The following is a 14277-nucleotide window of genomic DNA, read 5'->3' as shown; positions in this document are numbered from 1 at the left end:
AAAAAAAAAACTTAAGTGACCATCAACTTAATATAGACTGCTGTATACATAAGATGTTATGTATTCACCTAATGGTAACCACAAACCAAAAACCAGTAAGAGTTATGAAAAAAACAAAGAGAAAAGACTCCAAACATATCACTAAAGAAAGTCAACAAACCATGAGAGAAGAGAGCAAGAGAAGATAGGAATAGAGAAAAACTATAAGCACAATAAAACAAGTAACAAAATGGCAGAAAATACATGCCTATCAATTATTATTTGAGTGTAAATGCACTAAACATTCTAATCAAAAGACACAGGGTGACAGAATGGATAAAAAAGCAAGACCCATCACTATGCAGTCTATAAAAGATTCATTTCAGACTTAAAGACACATGCAGATGAAAAGTAAAGGGATGGAAAAGCACTTATCAGGCAAATGGAAGGAAAAAAGAAAGCCAGGGCAACAATAGTTATATCAAACAACACAGACTTTTAAAAAAGACTGTATGTAACAAGAGACAAAGAAGGACACTATATAATCATAAAGGGAACAATTCAACAAGAAGATATAACAACTGTGACTATTTATGCACCCTACAGGGGAGCACCTAAATACACACAGCAGCTAATAACAAACATAAAGGAAGTAATCAATACTAATACAAAATAGTAGGGGACTTTGTAGTAATACAAAATAATAAGGCCCACACTTACATCAATGGATAGATCATCCAAACATAAAATCAACAAGGAAACAGTGGCTTTGAATGACACACTGGACCAGATGGATCCATCAGATACATTCAGCACATTTCATCATAAAACAGCAGAATACACATTCTCTTCTATTACACATGAAACATCCCCAACAATAGATCACACGTTAGGCAACAAAAAAAAGTATCAACAAATTCAAAAAGACTGAAGTCCTACCATGCATCTTTTCTGATCCTAATACTATGAAACTAGAAATCAATCACAAGAAAAAAAACTGGAAAGAACACAAATACATGGAGATTAAATAACGTGATGCTAAACAATGAATGGGTCACCTAAGACATCCAAGAGGAAATCCAAAAATACTTAGAGACAAATGAAAATTATAACAAAATGGTCCAAAATCTTTGGAATACAGCAAAAGCTGTTCTAAAAGGGACATCTATAGCAATACAGACCTACCTCAAGAAGCAAGGAAAATCTCAAATAAACAACGTTCCCTTATACCGAAAGGAGCTAGCAAAAGATGATTAAGAAAACCCAAAAACCCGTAGAAAGAAGAAAATAATACACATTAGAGAAGAGATAAATGAAATAGGAACTAAAAACAAAACAAAAAAAGACCAAAAAAAAAAAAAAAACCCGCCACTATAGAACAGATCAACAATACCAGGAGCTGGTTCTTTGCGATGATCAAACCTTTAGACAGATTCATCAAAAAGAAAAAGAGAGAGACAGAGAGAGACAGAGAGAGAGAGGACTCAAATCCAAAAATGAAAGAGGAAAAGTAACAACCAACACTACAGAAATACAAAGGATTAAGAGAGAACATTATGAAAAATTATATGCCAACAAATTGGACAACCTAAAAGAACTGGATAAATTCCTGGAATCATAAAACTTCCCAAAACGGAATCAGGAAGAAGCAGAATATTTGAACAGATGGATTACCAGCACTGAAATTAAATAGGTAATCTGAAAACTCCCAAAAACAAAAGTCCAGACCAGACAGCTTCTCAGGTGAATTCTACCAAATGTTTAAAGAAGAGTTAATACCTATTCTTCTCAAACTATTCCAAAAAAACAGAAGAGGAAGGGAAGCTTCCAAATTCATTCTATGAGGCCAGTGTTACCCTGATACCAAAACCAGATAAAGACACCATGAAAAAAGAGAACTACAGGGCAATATCTCTGGTGAAACACAGATGCAAAAATCCTCAACAAAAGATTAGCAAACCAAATCCAACAACCCGTTAAAAAAATAATTCACCACCACCAAGTGGGATTTATTCTTGGGATGCAAGAGTGGTTCAATGTTCACAAATTTATCAACATGATACATCACATCAACAAGAGAAAGAATAAAAACCATATGATCATTTCAATAGATGCAGAAAAACCATTTAACAAAGTACATCATATTCATGATTAAAAAAAAAAAACCCTAAACAAAGTAGGATTAGGTGGAACATACCACAACATAATTAAGGCCCATACATGACAAACCCACAGCTAACATCATACTTAAAGGGAAAAAAACTGAGAGCTTTTCCTCTAAGATCAGGAACAAGACAAAGATGTCTACTCTCACTAATTTTATTCAACATAATACTGGAAGTCCTGGACACAGCAACCAGACTAGAAAAAAAAAAAAAAAAAGAAACGCATCCAAATTTGTAAGGAAAAAGTAAAATTTTCACTGTTTGCAGATGACATCATACTATATACAGAAAATCCTAAAGACTCAACCAAAAAAAACACTAAAACTGACCAATGAATACAGTGAAGTTACTGAATACAAAATCAACATATAGAAATTTGTTGAATTTCTATACACTGATAAGTAGCAGAAAGAGAAATTAAGAAAACAATCCCATTTACAACTGTGCCAAAAAGAACAGAATATCTACAGATAAATTTAACTAAGAAGGTGAAAGACCTGTACTCTAAAAATTATAGAACGCTGATGAAGGAGGGGCGCCTGGGTGGCTCAGTTGATTAAGCGTCTGACTTTTTGGCTCAAGTCATGATCGTGGGTTCCTGGGATCAAGCCCCACATCAGGCTCTCTGCTCAGCGGGGAGTCTGCTTCTCCCTCTCTCTCTGCCCCTCTCCCCAGCTCATGTTCATGCTCTCTCTCTCTCAAATAAATAAATAAATAAAATCTTTAAAAAAAATTGAAGAAATCGAAGGTGACACAAACAAATGGAAAGATATTCCATGCTCATGAAATGGGAAAACAAATATTGTTAAAATGTCCATACTACCCAAAACAATCTACAGATTTAATGCAATCTCTATCAAAATACCAACAGCAGTTTTTGCAGAACTAAAACCAATAATCCTAACATTTGTATGGAACCACAAAAGGCCCTGAATAGCAAAAGCAATCCTGAAAATGAAGACCAAAACTGGAGGTAACATAACCCCTGATTTCAAGATACACTACAAAGACACAGTAATCAAAACTGGCACTAAAATAGAAACATAGATCAATGGAACAGAATGGAGATACCAAGAATAAACCCATATTTATATGATCAATTAATCTTTGATAAAGTAAGAAAGAATACGCAATGGGAAATGGCCTCTTCAACAAATGGTATTGGGAAAACTGGACAACTACATGCAAAAGAATGAAACTGGACCACTTTCTTACACCAACACAAAAATAAATTCAAAATGGATTAAAGACCTAAATGGGAGACCTGAAACCATTCAAATCCTAGAAGAGAGGACAGGCAGTAATTTCTCTGACATTGGTCACAGCAACATTTTTCTGGAAATGTCTCCTGAAGTACGGGAAACACAAGCAAAAATAAACTATTGGGACTACATCAAAATTAAAAGTTTCTGCACAAAGGAAACAATCAACAAATCTAACAGACAATCTAATGAATGGGAGAAGATATTGCAAATAAAATATCCAATAAAGGGTTAGTATCCAAAATATATAAAGAACTTATACAACTCAACACCAAAAACCAAAAAATCCAATTTAAAAATGGGCAGAAGACATAAACAGACATTTCTCCAAAGAAGACCTACAGACAGCCAACAGGCACACGAAAAGATGCTCGACATCACCCATCAACAGGAAAATGCAAATCACAATCACAATGAGATAGTATCCCATGCCTGTCAGAATGGCTAAAACCAAAAACAAAAGAAGCAAGTATTGGTGAGGGTGTGGAGAAAAATGAGCTCTCATGCACTGTTTGTGGGAAAGCAAACGGTGCAGTCACTGTGGAAAATAGTACGGAGGTTTCTCAAACAAAACAAAACAAAACAAAAATGCAGGGGCACCTGGGTGGCTCAGTTGGGTAAGTGTCTACCTTTGGCTCAGGTCGTGATCCCAGGGTCCTGGGATCGAGTCTTGGATTGGGCTCCCTGCTCAGTGGGGAGTCTGCTTCTCTCTCTCCCTCTGCAGCTCCCCCTGCTTGTGCTCTCTCTCTCTCAAATGAATAAATAAAATCTTAAAAAAAAAACAAAAAACTACCATATGATCCAGTAATTTCAGTACTGGGTATTTATCCAAAGAATACAAAAACACCAATTCAAAAAGATTTATGCACCCCTATGTTTTTTGCAGTATTATTTCCAATAGCCAAATTATGGAAGGAGCCCAAGTGTCCGCTGATATATGAACGGATAAAGAAGATATCCATAATGGAATATTACTCAGCCATAAAAAAGAATGAGATCCTGCCGTGTGTGACAACATAGACAGACCTAGAGGGTATTATGCTAAGTAAAATTAGTCAGAAAAAGACAAATACCAAATAATTTCACTTATGGGTGGAGCTAAAAAAACAAAACGAATGAACAAGCAAACAAAAAAACACCAGAAAGAGAATCATAAATACAGAGAACACATGACACTGGTGCTTGCCAGTGGGGAGGTAGGAGGATGGGTGAAATACATGAAAGGGATTAAGACATACAGACTTAAAAAAAAAAGTGATTGTGTCTTCTAAGTACAAACATCTCAAAGTTACTCTTAGTATTTAAGTTCTCTGATTTTCCTATTTCTCTTTGTCCATGGAAATTCAACAAGTTCCATCTGGGTTACAAAATGAGTACCCTCCAACTGAGAGAACATGGAACTTTCTTCCCCAGTAGGCAACCCTTTCAAAGGAGAACAGTTTCGGTCTTTTCAAGAATTGGACTGGAAATACAGGTTGACAATGCGATATTGATAACTTACGCCTCACAGACTCCTTTTCTGTGCCAGTGAAAAGGCAGCCATGAGGGGTTTGTGGGAGTATGTGGCATGGATGAAAAAAGACTGGCGATGAGTGGAATACTGCTGAAATTCGGTCGTGGGTACATGGAGTTCATGATACTAGTCTCCTTTTTTTATCATCAAAAGGCTTAAAAAAATGAAGAAAAAAGTACCCCCAAATAATCAGTAAGAATGGGAGAGTAAGCAAGAATAAGGAATTTAGGTTGTCAGGTATAACTACAATCCACAGATAATACAAAAACATTTTAGCCAATAACTTAAATCCCTTCCCTCCACGCATAGCGTGGCTCCTACCTGGATATATACCCATTGCTATACCCATCAAAATGGATTTACTGGGTTTTTACTTTGCCTGCCCTGTCTTTGACGAAACATCTCCTAGTTCAAGCAGCCCAGGATGATTAAAAAAAAAAAAAAAAGGCGAAGAATCCGGATAAACCACAAGGTGTGCAAAACAATCCATAAGTATCAAAAACTGACAATCTAAACAATAGAAGATTTGGTAGGAAAAGGACGTGATGGGCCATTAATTTCCACCTTCTACTTTAATTACTCATAAAGTCACCGAAAGGTCAATTACTTCCAATTAACACTGCTCTCCATGGAGCTGGTGCCCAATAAATGAACGTTAATTAGCTAACACGGCATCCTTGGTTCAGTGGTTCAATTACATACATGGCCACGACTACCAAAGCTCGACTTCTAAATTTATGCCACAGCGAGAGTGATTTTTGAAAAATCCAACATACGAGGCATGTTCTACCTGATATCCAAAGAAGCCCATCAGCCACATATCCAGCATGACATGAAAGGGATCGGTCAAAGGACTGCACAAAAGTCCATTTGTTCTTCTTGGGGCAGTATCGCTCAACCGTAGGCAGAACCTGGCGCAGTTCATTTCTACCCCCAACCGCATAGAGGTATTCATCCATGGCACCCAGCACAAAATGCTCCCGGCAGTTTTTCATGGGTGCTAACTCGGCCCAGGAATTACTGCGGGGGTCATAGCGACAGGCGGTCCTCACGGCACACGTCCGGCCACTGGCATGCTCAACTTCTCCTCCTGCTACAAACAGAAAGTCCCCCATGACGGCTACGCAGTGGTGGCTCCTTCCCACGGGCATGGGGGCCAGCTCACTCCAGTTGGCGATGGCGGCTATGAGAGCACTCTCCTGGTCAACGGGATTGAAGTACCGGAGCTCCTTGACTTTACAGACCTCACGCTTTTTCCCGCCAATGATATACAGGGTGTCTGACTGGAAGCGCGGTTTGGTCCTGCGAGTTTGCCACACGGGCTGTGCATAGATGCTCTGGTGGTATTCCAGGGCCTCGTTGACAAGAGCTGTTGCCGTTTCACTTGCCTGCACGAGGGGGTGCGACAGGGCCACTGTGTGGAGAGTGTCCACGTCCATCAGGCCGAAGCGGATATACTGCAGGAGCTCGTCCATGTACTGGTAATGGCAGTTGTGTTCCAACCACCTCACGGCTAGCTGAAACGGAGGCAGGGGGAGGAGAGAATACACGGGTAAGAAAGAGAGCCAAAGGGGCGCCTGGGTGGCGCAGTTGTTAAGCGTCTGCCTTCGGCTCAGGGCGTGATCCCAGTGTTATGGGATCGAGCCCCGCATTGGGCTCCTCTGCTGGGAGCCTGCTTCTTCCTCTCCCACTCCCCCTGCTTGTGTTCCCTCGCTCGCTGTCTCTCTCTGTCAAATAAATAAAATCATTAAAAAAGAAAAAAGAGAGAGAGAGCCAAAGCACCGGTGTACGGGCAGGGTTATTTTCTTACAAATAGCGCAGCAGAATATCTCCATACTCGGCTGAGGCTTCTATTTTCCCTGCATCAGCAGAGACGCCAAAGAACTCAAGCACTGTTGTAGAGGTCAAGAGCCATGTTAAGCAACACAGCCAGAGACTTAAGGTAGCACTTGGGGTGCACAATAACCCTTTTCAAAGAATGAGAGTACTGTTGTGAAACAGCCTGTCCCCTTGTCTCATGCATAGGAGGCTGGGTACAGCCCAGGAACAATAACAATGAGCGATCGCCACAGTACGAGCAGCATGTCAACCCATGAGTCCAGGCGCTGTATCAGTACGAGGATCGGAGGAACACATGTGATCATCTGAGACCACAGCGTGTACTTGAGAGAGAATCAATATGACACTAGCAGAACGATTTAGAAAGAAAACGGACTTTTTTCCCCCTGCCCCTCTGGTAGGTCTATCAGTTAGGAAATAAGAGAAGAAAAAGAAAGATTGTAACCCATCAGTTTTATTTTTATTTCCCAATTAGTGTTCATCTTGCAGACCGTTGTTTGCACGTGTAAGATGCTGGCAATTTGTTAGAGCTGCTTTCACAAAAACAGGATACGGAGGAGATAATCTTTGTATTAGGGACACAATAACGGAATGTAACCCTAACCTTTTTGTTTAGGGCTAGACCTCTTTCAAGAAGGAAAGGAGGAAGAACTCTGGGCTAAAGACAAATATAATTTCTTAAAAGCAAAGCAGGAGCACAAAGTCATAAATGATAAAATTGTACAATGATTTAGAAAATACCATCAAAAAAACCCAATTCATGCTATGGCTCACGTGATGGAGTTTAATTAATGTGACTTAATCCTTAAGTTTGGCAAACCTTCCTATATACCAACATGAAGTATATCTAATATCTCCAGTCAACATATGTGATATAAATTATCCTTAGCAGCACCTATATTAAGCTAGATCTCCTAGACAATATAAATGTGGATGTGAAGGAATTAGCATGAAAAGGTAAAGTAATAATTAGAATACTAAATAATTGTCTTAGGTTTTATTTGTGACCAATGGAATTGGGGTTCTGGGCTCCCCTTTTCAGCTGATATGGCTCACTAGGGGAAAAGTCTCAGAGGGAGGGAGAAGGAAATGTGGTGCTCTTGGACCATACTCCTAGGCAAACATGAACTGGGTTTTCATCTGGATTAAAAGGATCACAAAACTCTCTGAAGCACTAGATGACTTCATTTGAGAGTTTCATACAGAGTTTCTGTATTCATTTGACAAATGGCTCCAAAAGGCAAGGCATATTTAGGGTTTTTCTTTTTAGCTTTCTGAATGAAGAGAATATAGGAAATGAATTCACTTCCAGTATATACTAAATTGCATCTCTTAATGAATTACGTCATGAAGAGAAATGAAAAAAGAATGCCAGGTAAGCCTACCATTGCCAAGGAGACAGACGCCATGAATGGCAGATGAGTGACACTCTCCAGCTGTTTTTCTAGAAATTAGCATTTTTAAAAAATTTAAATAGGATACCAACCTGCTGAAAAACTGTTTCTCTGTATGGTAATCATGAGCAACGATCAAAGATATTGGAGAAGAAAAACATCACTCATCAATCACCAGGTCTCTGCCAGAAGCAGAGTTCGTTCCCATAGGCAACATCCTGGGGTTTTTTCCACCCTAATTTTAGAAATTTCAAGGGATGGGGTTCCAATTATTTCCCAGGGGAGATAATTCAACTATTTAATAAATGATCTTCCATTCTTTGCCCACAGAGCTTTCAAAAGTTCTCAGGGATAAAGTCATCCCATTCAAGGTCATTTCTCATGCATCAAGTAAAATTTTCTGAAACTTAATCTTTGATATTGCTCCTAATTTAATTGAGTAGTTCCAGCTGATATTGCTTTGCTCTGTAACAAATTTCTCAGCACCCTTACATCCTAATATTTCTGCATCTTTCATATGACTACTACAGGAAACATAAGAGAAACATCAGATAAATACCCATGTCTCCATAGCCTCTTTTTATAGCATAGTGCTGCCCATTTAATTATTTTTCTCTTTTCTCATAAATCAGTTCTTCCTATGTCATAATCAATCTTCTAGCCCATCTCTTAACACTCTCCAGTTTATTTTTATTTTTCTAGCAAACAGTGGCACTTACTGCGTGGAAACCACACAGGCCACAACTAGGTTCTGCCTTTAATAAAATCTCTAACAAATCAAACCGGCAAATCTCTAACAAATCAAACTGTGATCTATCACTGATTAATTTCTGACTTTCTGTCTACTATTAGGCCTATGTCACATCTATCATGATGTTTCCCATGTTCGATTTCCCCAATACTATGCATTACAGAATACTTTGTGCACGCACATTTAGTTCATATCCTCTGGGATAATTTTTATCTTATTTCTTGCCAATATTTCTAATTTCTCACAGATTTCATATAATCTGCACACTTTCATCGTTTTAAATATTTTCAGACTATGCAAGTCATTCACAGTTGTTGGGTTTATCTTTTCTCCAGATCAAAGGTAAGTGTAATTTACAATTAACCGTTCTGCCACCAACCTCAAAGCAATCTCAGCTAGAATTACTGTGATTTATAGATTTAAATCCAGTGCTTCCCAAACCTAACATGCACACAAATTAACCGGGGTTTCTGGTCAAGACGCAGATTCCGATTCAATAAGCAGGGAGAGAGAGAGGGAGTTTGCATTTCTAACAATCTAAAAATGATGCTTATGCTGCTGGTCCATGGGCCACACTTTGAGTCAGAACGTTCCAGAGATTCCTAATCATGAAACAGTAAATCACTGCCTTATTAGAATAAATTAAGTCTGTTGTTTCAAAACTAAGGCTTAAATCAAATGAAGTCTAAGTAGGATGCTGTATTAAAAATATAGGACATTTATGGCTTAGTATTCAACATACCAATCGTGTATTTCTGATATAGTAACATAAGGGTAAGATCTTACTATGGGTGAGACAGCATATTTTGAGGTCTATAATGTCTATGAATCAACAACTGATTCTGATAGCAAATAGTGAATCATATAAACACGCTGTGCAGTTCTGCTTTCACAATAATAAATAAATGTTAAAGGGTGCAACGATGTGAATGGAGCTAAAGAGTATTATGCTGAGTGAAACAAGTCAGTCAGAAAGACTAAATACTATATGATTTCACTCATATGTGGAACTTCAGAAACAAAACAAAAGAGCAAAGGGAAAAGAAAAGAGAGAGAGAGAGAGAGACAAACCAAGAAACAGACTCTTAACTATAGAGAACAAACTGATGGTACCAGAGGAGAGGTGAGTGGGGGGATGGGGGAAATAGGTGATGGGGATTAAGGAGGGCACTTGTTGCAATGAACACCGGATACTGTACGGAAGTATTGAATCACTACATTGTACACCTGAAACTAATATTATACTGTATGTTAGCTAACTGGAATTTCAATAAAAACTTAAAGAGTTATGGCACTGTTTTTACTTTTATAAAAATGTAAAAGAGGAAACCACTGAAAGCATGGATAGCTCTTATTTATTCAAAAAATGAAAGAAATGGCAAAGAAATTTCAAAACGACAAGCTACCTCAAAATCGGTTCTACGCTGTGAACCCCACAGAGCCATGCTGAATTAAGGGCAAGGTGGTAGAGGAAATCCTGGGGCCCATTAAAGGGGTTTAGAGAATACAGTAAGCAGAAGGCTGATTCATCACTGGGGCATCATGGAACCTAAAGACCACAGTTAGCTTTGTAGTGTATTTTGGTGCTTATGTTTGAAAACAATTACTCTGGGAACTGGCGGTTTTGAATGACACTGCACTGAGAAAAAGCATAAGTTGGGGAAGGCTGAAATCCTATTCTTTTTTTTTTCTTTAAGATTATATTTATTTATTTGAGAGAGAGAGAGCACAGAGGGAGAGCGAGAGGGAGAGGCAGACTCCCCACGGAGCAGGGAGCCTAATGTGGGGCTGGATCCCAGGACTCTGGGATCATGACCTGAGCCAAAGGCAGATGCTTAACCAACTAAGCCACCCAGGTGCCCCTGAAATCCTATTCTATCTTACTTATTCTGGCATACTGATACCTCCATCACTCTAAGTTCTAGCATATTTTAATTGGGAGAAAAACGGAGCAATTAGCAAAAGAAAAATGGGGCAATTAGCGAAAGTCTCATCTCGCACTTTTTTGGTGACAAAGCCAGCAAGAGTGGAAAAGAAATTAAGGATTCCATTTGGGAAGGCACACAAAGGGTACCACTGGGCAAGACATTTCCTAAACCATCTGAAACACAAGGGACTATCATCTCCGAAGACTACAGGAGATCTCCCAAGCACCTTGCCTGACCTAATCCAGTTCATCTGACCCTGAAGAAGAATTGTTCCTTCCTAAGAGGAGCATTTGCTACAGCTTATCCCAACTTCAACTCATCTCATCCTCAGATCCTTGATAAGAACAGTGGCTGCACACAGTAGGCAATAAATATTTGCTGCATAAAGGGAAAATTATTTACAATGGTTCTTAGGCTATTTCTCACATTCCTCTTGAACAAACAGTATCAATTCCTCTATATATTTATCTACCTATCCCAGGTTTCGGTTTCCTATTATCTCATCTTTGTGGCTTTCCTAGAAAGTCCTTATAAGCTCTCAGAATGTCACACGGCAGAACGTAGCATACTGAACTGACGTATGTAAGACCCTTGTTTTACTCTTTCATGTGATTGGTGTCAACCACCTCTACTTCAGATTCTTGGCAACGCAATGAATATCACAGTCTTTTAAGCCTCAAATAAATAATAAAATACAGAGTCCATTTGTTTCAAGCTTCCCAATTTTACAAACGGAAATCAAATCTAGACAAATTATCTCTCTTACCTCAAGTCATGCAACTAATTAGTAGAAAAGCTGGAACTAAACCCCCCAGTTTTTCAGACTCTTAGCTAGAGAACGAACGGAGGGCTGCCGGAGGGGAGGTGGGCAGGGAAGATGGGTTAAATCAGTGATGGGGATTAAGGAGCACACTTGTGATGAGCACCGGGTGTTGTATGCAAGTGATGAATCACTAAATTCTATGCTAGAGACTAATATTACACTGTATGTTAACTCACTGGAATTTAAATAAAAATTTGAAACTATAAATAAATAAACAAATAAATAAATAATAAAATTAAACAAATAGATACATGAACATTAAAGCTGAAAAAAAAACTAAAAAAAAAAACCCCAGTTTTTAAATTATACAATGTGTTTTTCTATTGTATCACATCATCATTATTTTTCCATCAGTAATTATTTTAAGACAGAATCCAGGCAAACATAATTAAGTCCAAACATAACTTCTATATACTCTAAATTAGAAAAATAAAGTCTGTTTTTAAAGTATGTTTTGCTTGAAGAAAGGTGGACAGTATTTTGCAATAAGCCTCATTTATGGATTACTTCAACATAAAAAGCATATATTTAATGCTTCTTAAAAATGCTTTTAATGCTCTTAAAGAGTGTGTAATTAAAGAACAAGTATTTAGGGTAAAAGGTATTCTTTGAGTCTTGAATTATTGTTGTACTTTTTAAGGGAATATATATTTTAATTCTAGGTCATTCCTTGTTAACTAAACCTGGCTCAAAAATATATAGAAAAGATAATCTTTTCCCTTTAGTTTTCTCAGTCTATTCCAACTGATTATCATTCTATGGAGTAGAATATATGACATGGATATAATCCTGAATATAATACCATATAATCCAAAATTCTACAAATTTTGCTCTAATTCAATTAAAATACATAATTTACTCATGTGTGTCAGAAATATATCAATTATATGAATAAACATTACATTCCTAATATTGCAAATCCAAAAGTTGTGATCCAAATCCTTTATTGCTCAGACTCAGACAGAAGCTGCCATTGTGAAATCTAAAATTCCTAATCCTCTGAAAGAAGCAGCTGTTTTTGAAGTCTAACTCTGCTTGTATATGTCTGCTCATACGTATGTGTACTTTCCAACATGACCCCCAAATCACATCAAAACAATCAGAAATCTTACACTCACAGATTTCCTGGAAAATATATGAATTCTAAAGTCATCCCAAATCCAAGAACACACATGAATGCACTCGTCCATACAAGGGCCTTTATGTCTTGCAAATGTATATAGAAGTGCCCTTTACAGAGGCAGTTCTCATCAGATGGGAGATCAAATCTTTTTAATCAACACTAACAAAAGATAAAACCCCTACCACATTGTCCAAAAGCAGTAACTATTTCTTTGTCTTGATTCACAAATATTTTTTTTCAGTTAAAAGGGATGTTCTTATCACAGCACTTATCAGCCAGAGCTAAGTAAGCGAGGGCTGATATTTTTGTCCACAGCCTTATTCTGCCCCCTTGGTCAGGGGCAGCTATAATCATTCTCCTATTTAAAACTTCGGTGCAGACAGCTTGGCTGAAGGGGAAAACTAACCCCCCTTTTGCAGGAGCCCATGCTGTGCAGGCATAAGCGTCTATATCCTTGCCAGTCCTGTCATCCCACTGAGATAAGCCAGGGCACCAGTCTCCCCTCAGTGCCCGAGAGGCAGCAGAAAATTCCACACTTCTGCAAATTCAGAAAGGGACAAAGGAAGGGCACAGGAGCAAATCAACAATCAACTGACATTCCTGAACATCCGCCAAAGACTCGGCAGGTTCAAGAGCACTTGGCCAAGGGGTGGGAAGCCATGGAAGCATGTGTTTATACACTGAGTGACAATGCATGGACAGTGCTTCCTCTCCAAGCAGACTATCTAGCAAGCTCTCCATCTTCCAATCCGTGTCTTCACAGGGATGGTGCATTGACTACTATACACTGCATTAAAACACACTATTGCTTGCATTATTTTATAATGCCTTAAATCCTAATAAACATAAACATAAAACTTGAGCAAGATACCCTTTTAATATTACGTACAATTTCTTTAGATCACAGGTGTGGACAGTTTGCCTAGTCTGAGTGAGCAAGGTCACTCCTGCGTTAGAGTCTTACACTTGCTTTTCTCTCCACCTGGAGCGCTCCTCTTAGAGATCTTTGCCAAGAGTTCTCTCCTCGCTCATGGATCTGATGTGACCCACGCAGCCATATCCTTTATACCCATACACACCTGCCTTAGCACCGCCATGCAACACAGAAGCTCACTTCGTTAACGTGAGTCATGCAAAGCCTAAACAGTGACATATTAAACCAGAATAATGACTTCCAGAGAGAGGAAAGTTCATGTTAATAAATAAATGCATCAAATTTTGTGGTCATATTCTCTTCTTTGAGACCAAATGAAAAATTTCTGTTCAAAAAGACAACATTCCCATAAAATCCTAAAGCACCAGCAACTAGGGACACGGGACCAGGGCATTTTTCTCTACCAGAACAATGAAAACGCTACCATGGAGGAATATTATAAATTATAACAGTGCTCACTTGAGTGCTATAATTAAAACTGTGTCAACATTTTGCTTGTAAAACAGATTGTTCGAGGAAGGCCGCACATTAACCATCACAGCTGACTACAGGCTTACAGAAGACAC

General features: G+C 38.4%; 1 protein-coding gene across 2 annotated transcripts in view; it reads right to left on the bottom strand.

Annotated features, from left to right (window-relative positions):
* KLHL32 (kelch like family member 32) overlaps positions 1 to 14277 on the bottom strand; it is a 254364-nt gene that overhangs the window by 71598 nt on the left and 168489 nt on the right. For both annotated transcript variants that reach the window (XM_008705018.2, XM_040627558.1), the window contains exon 7: positions 5710 to 6436. In XM_008705018.2, coding sequence (XP_008703240.1) covers positions 5710 to 6436 — 727 coding nt within the window. The remainder of the gene's footprint in view (positions 1 to 5709; positions 6437 to 14277) is intronic.

This window comes from Ursus maritimus, unplaced genomic scaffold, assembly GCF_017311325.1.
Source record: "Ursus maritimus isolate PB19 unplaced genomic scaffold, ASM1731132v1 scaffold_13, whole genome shotgun sequence".
Taxonomy (NCBI): Eukaryota; Metazoa; Chordata; class Mammalia; order Carnivora; family Ursidae; genus Ursus; species Ursus maritimus.
Note: the sequence above shows the minus strand (reverse complement) of the source record. Positions and strands in the feature narration are given on the sequence as shown.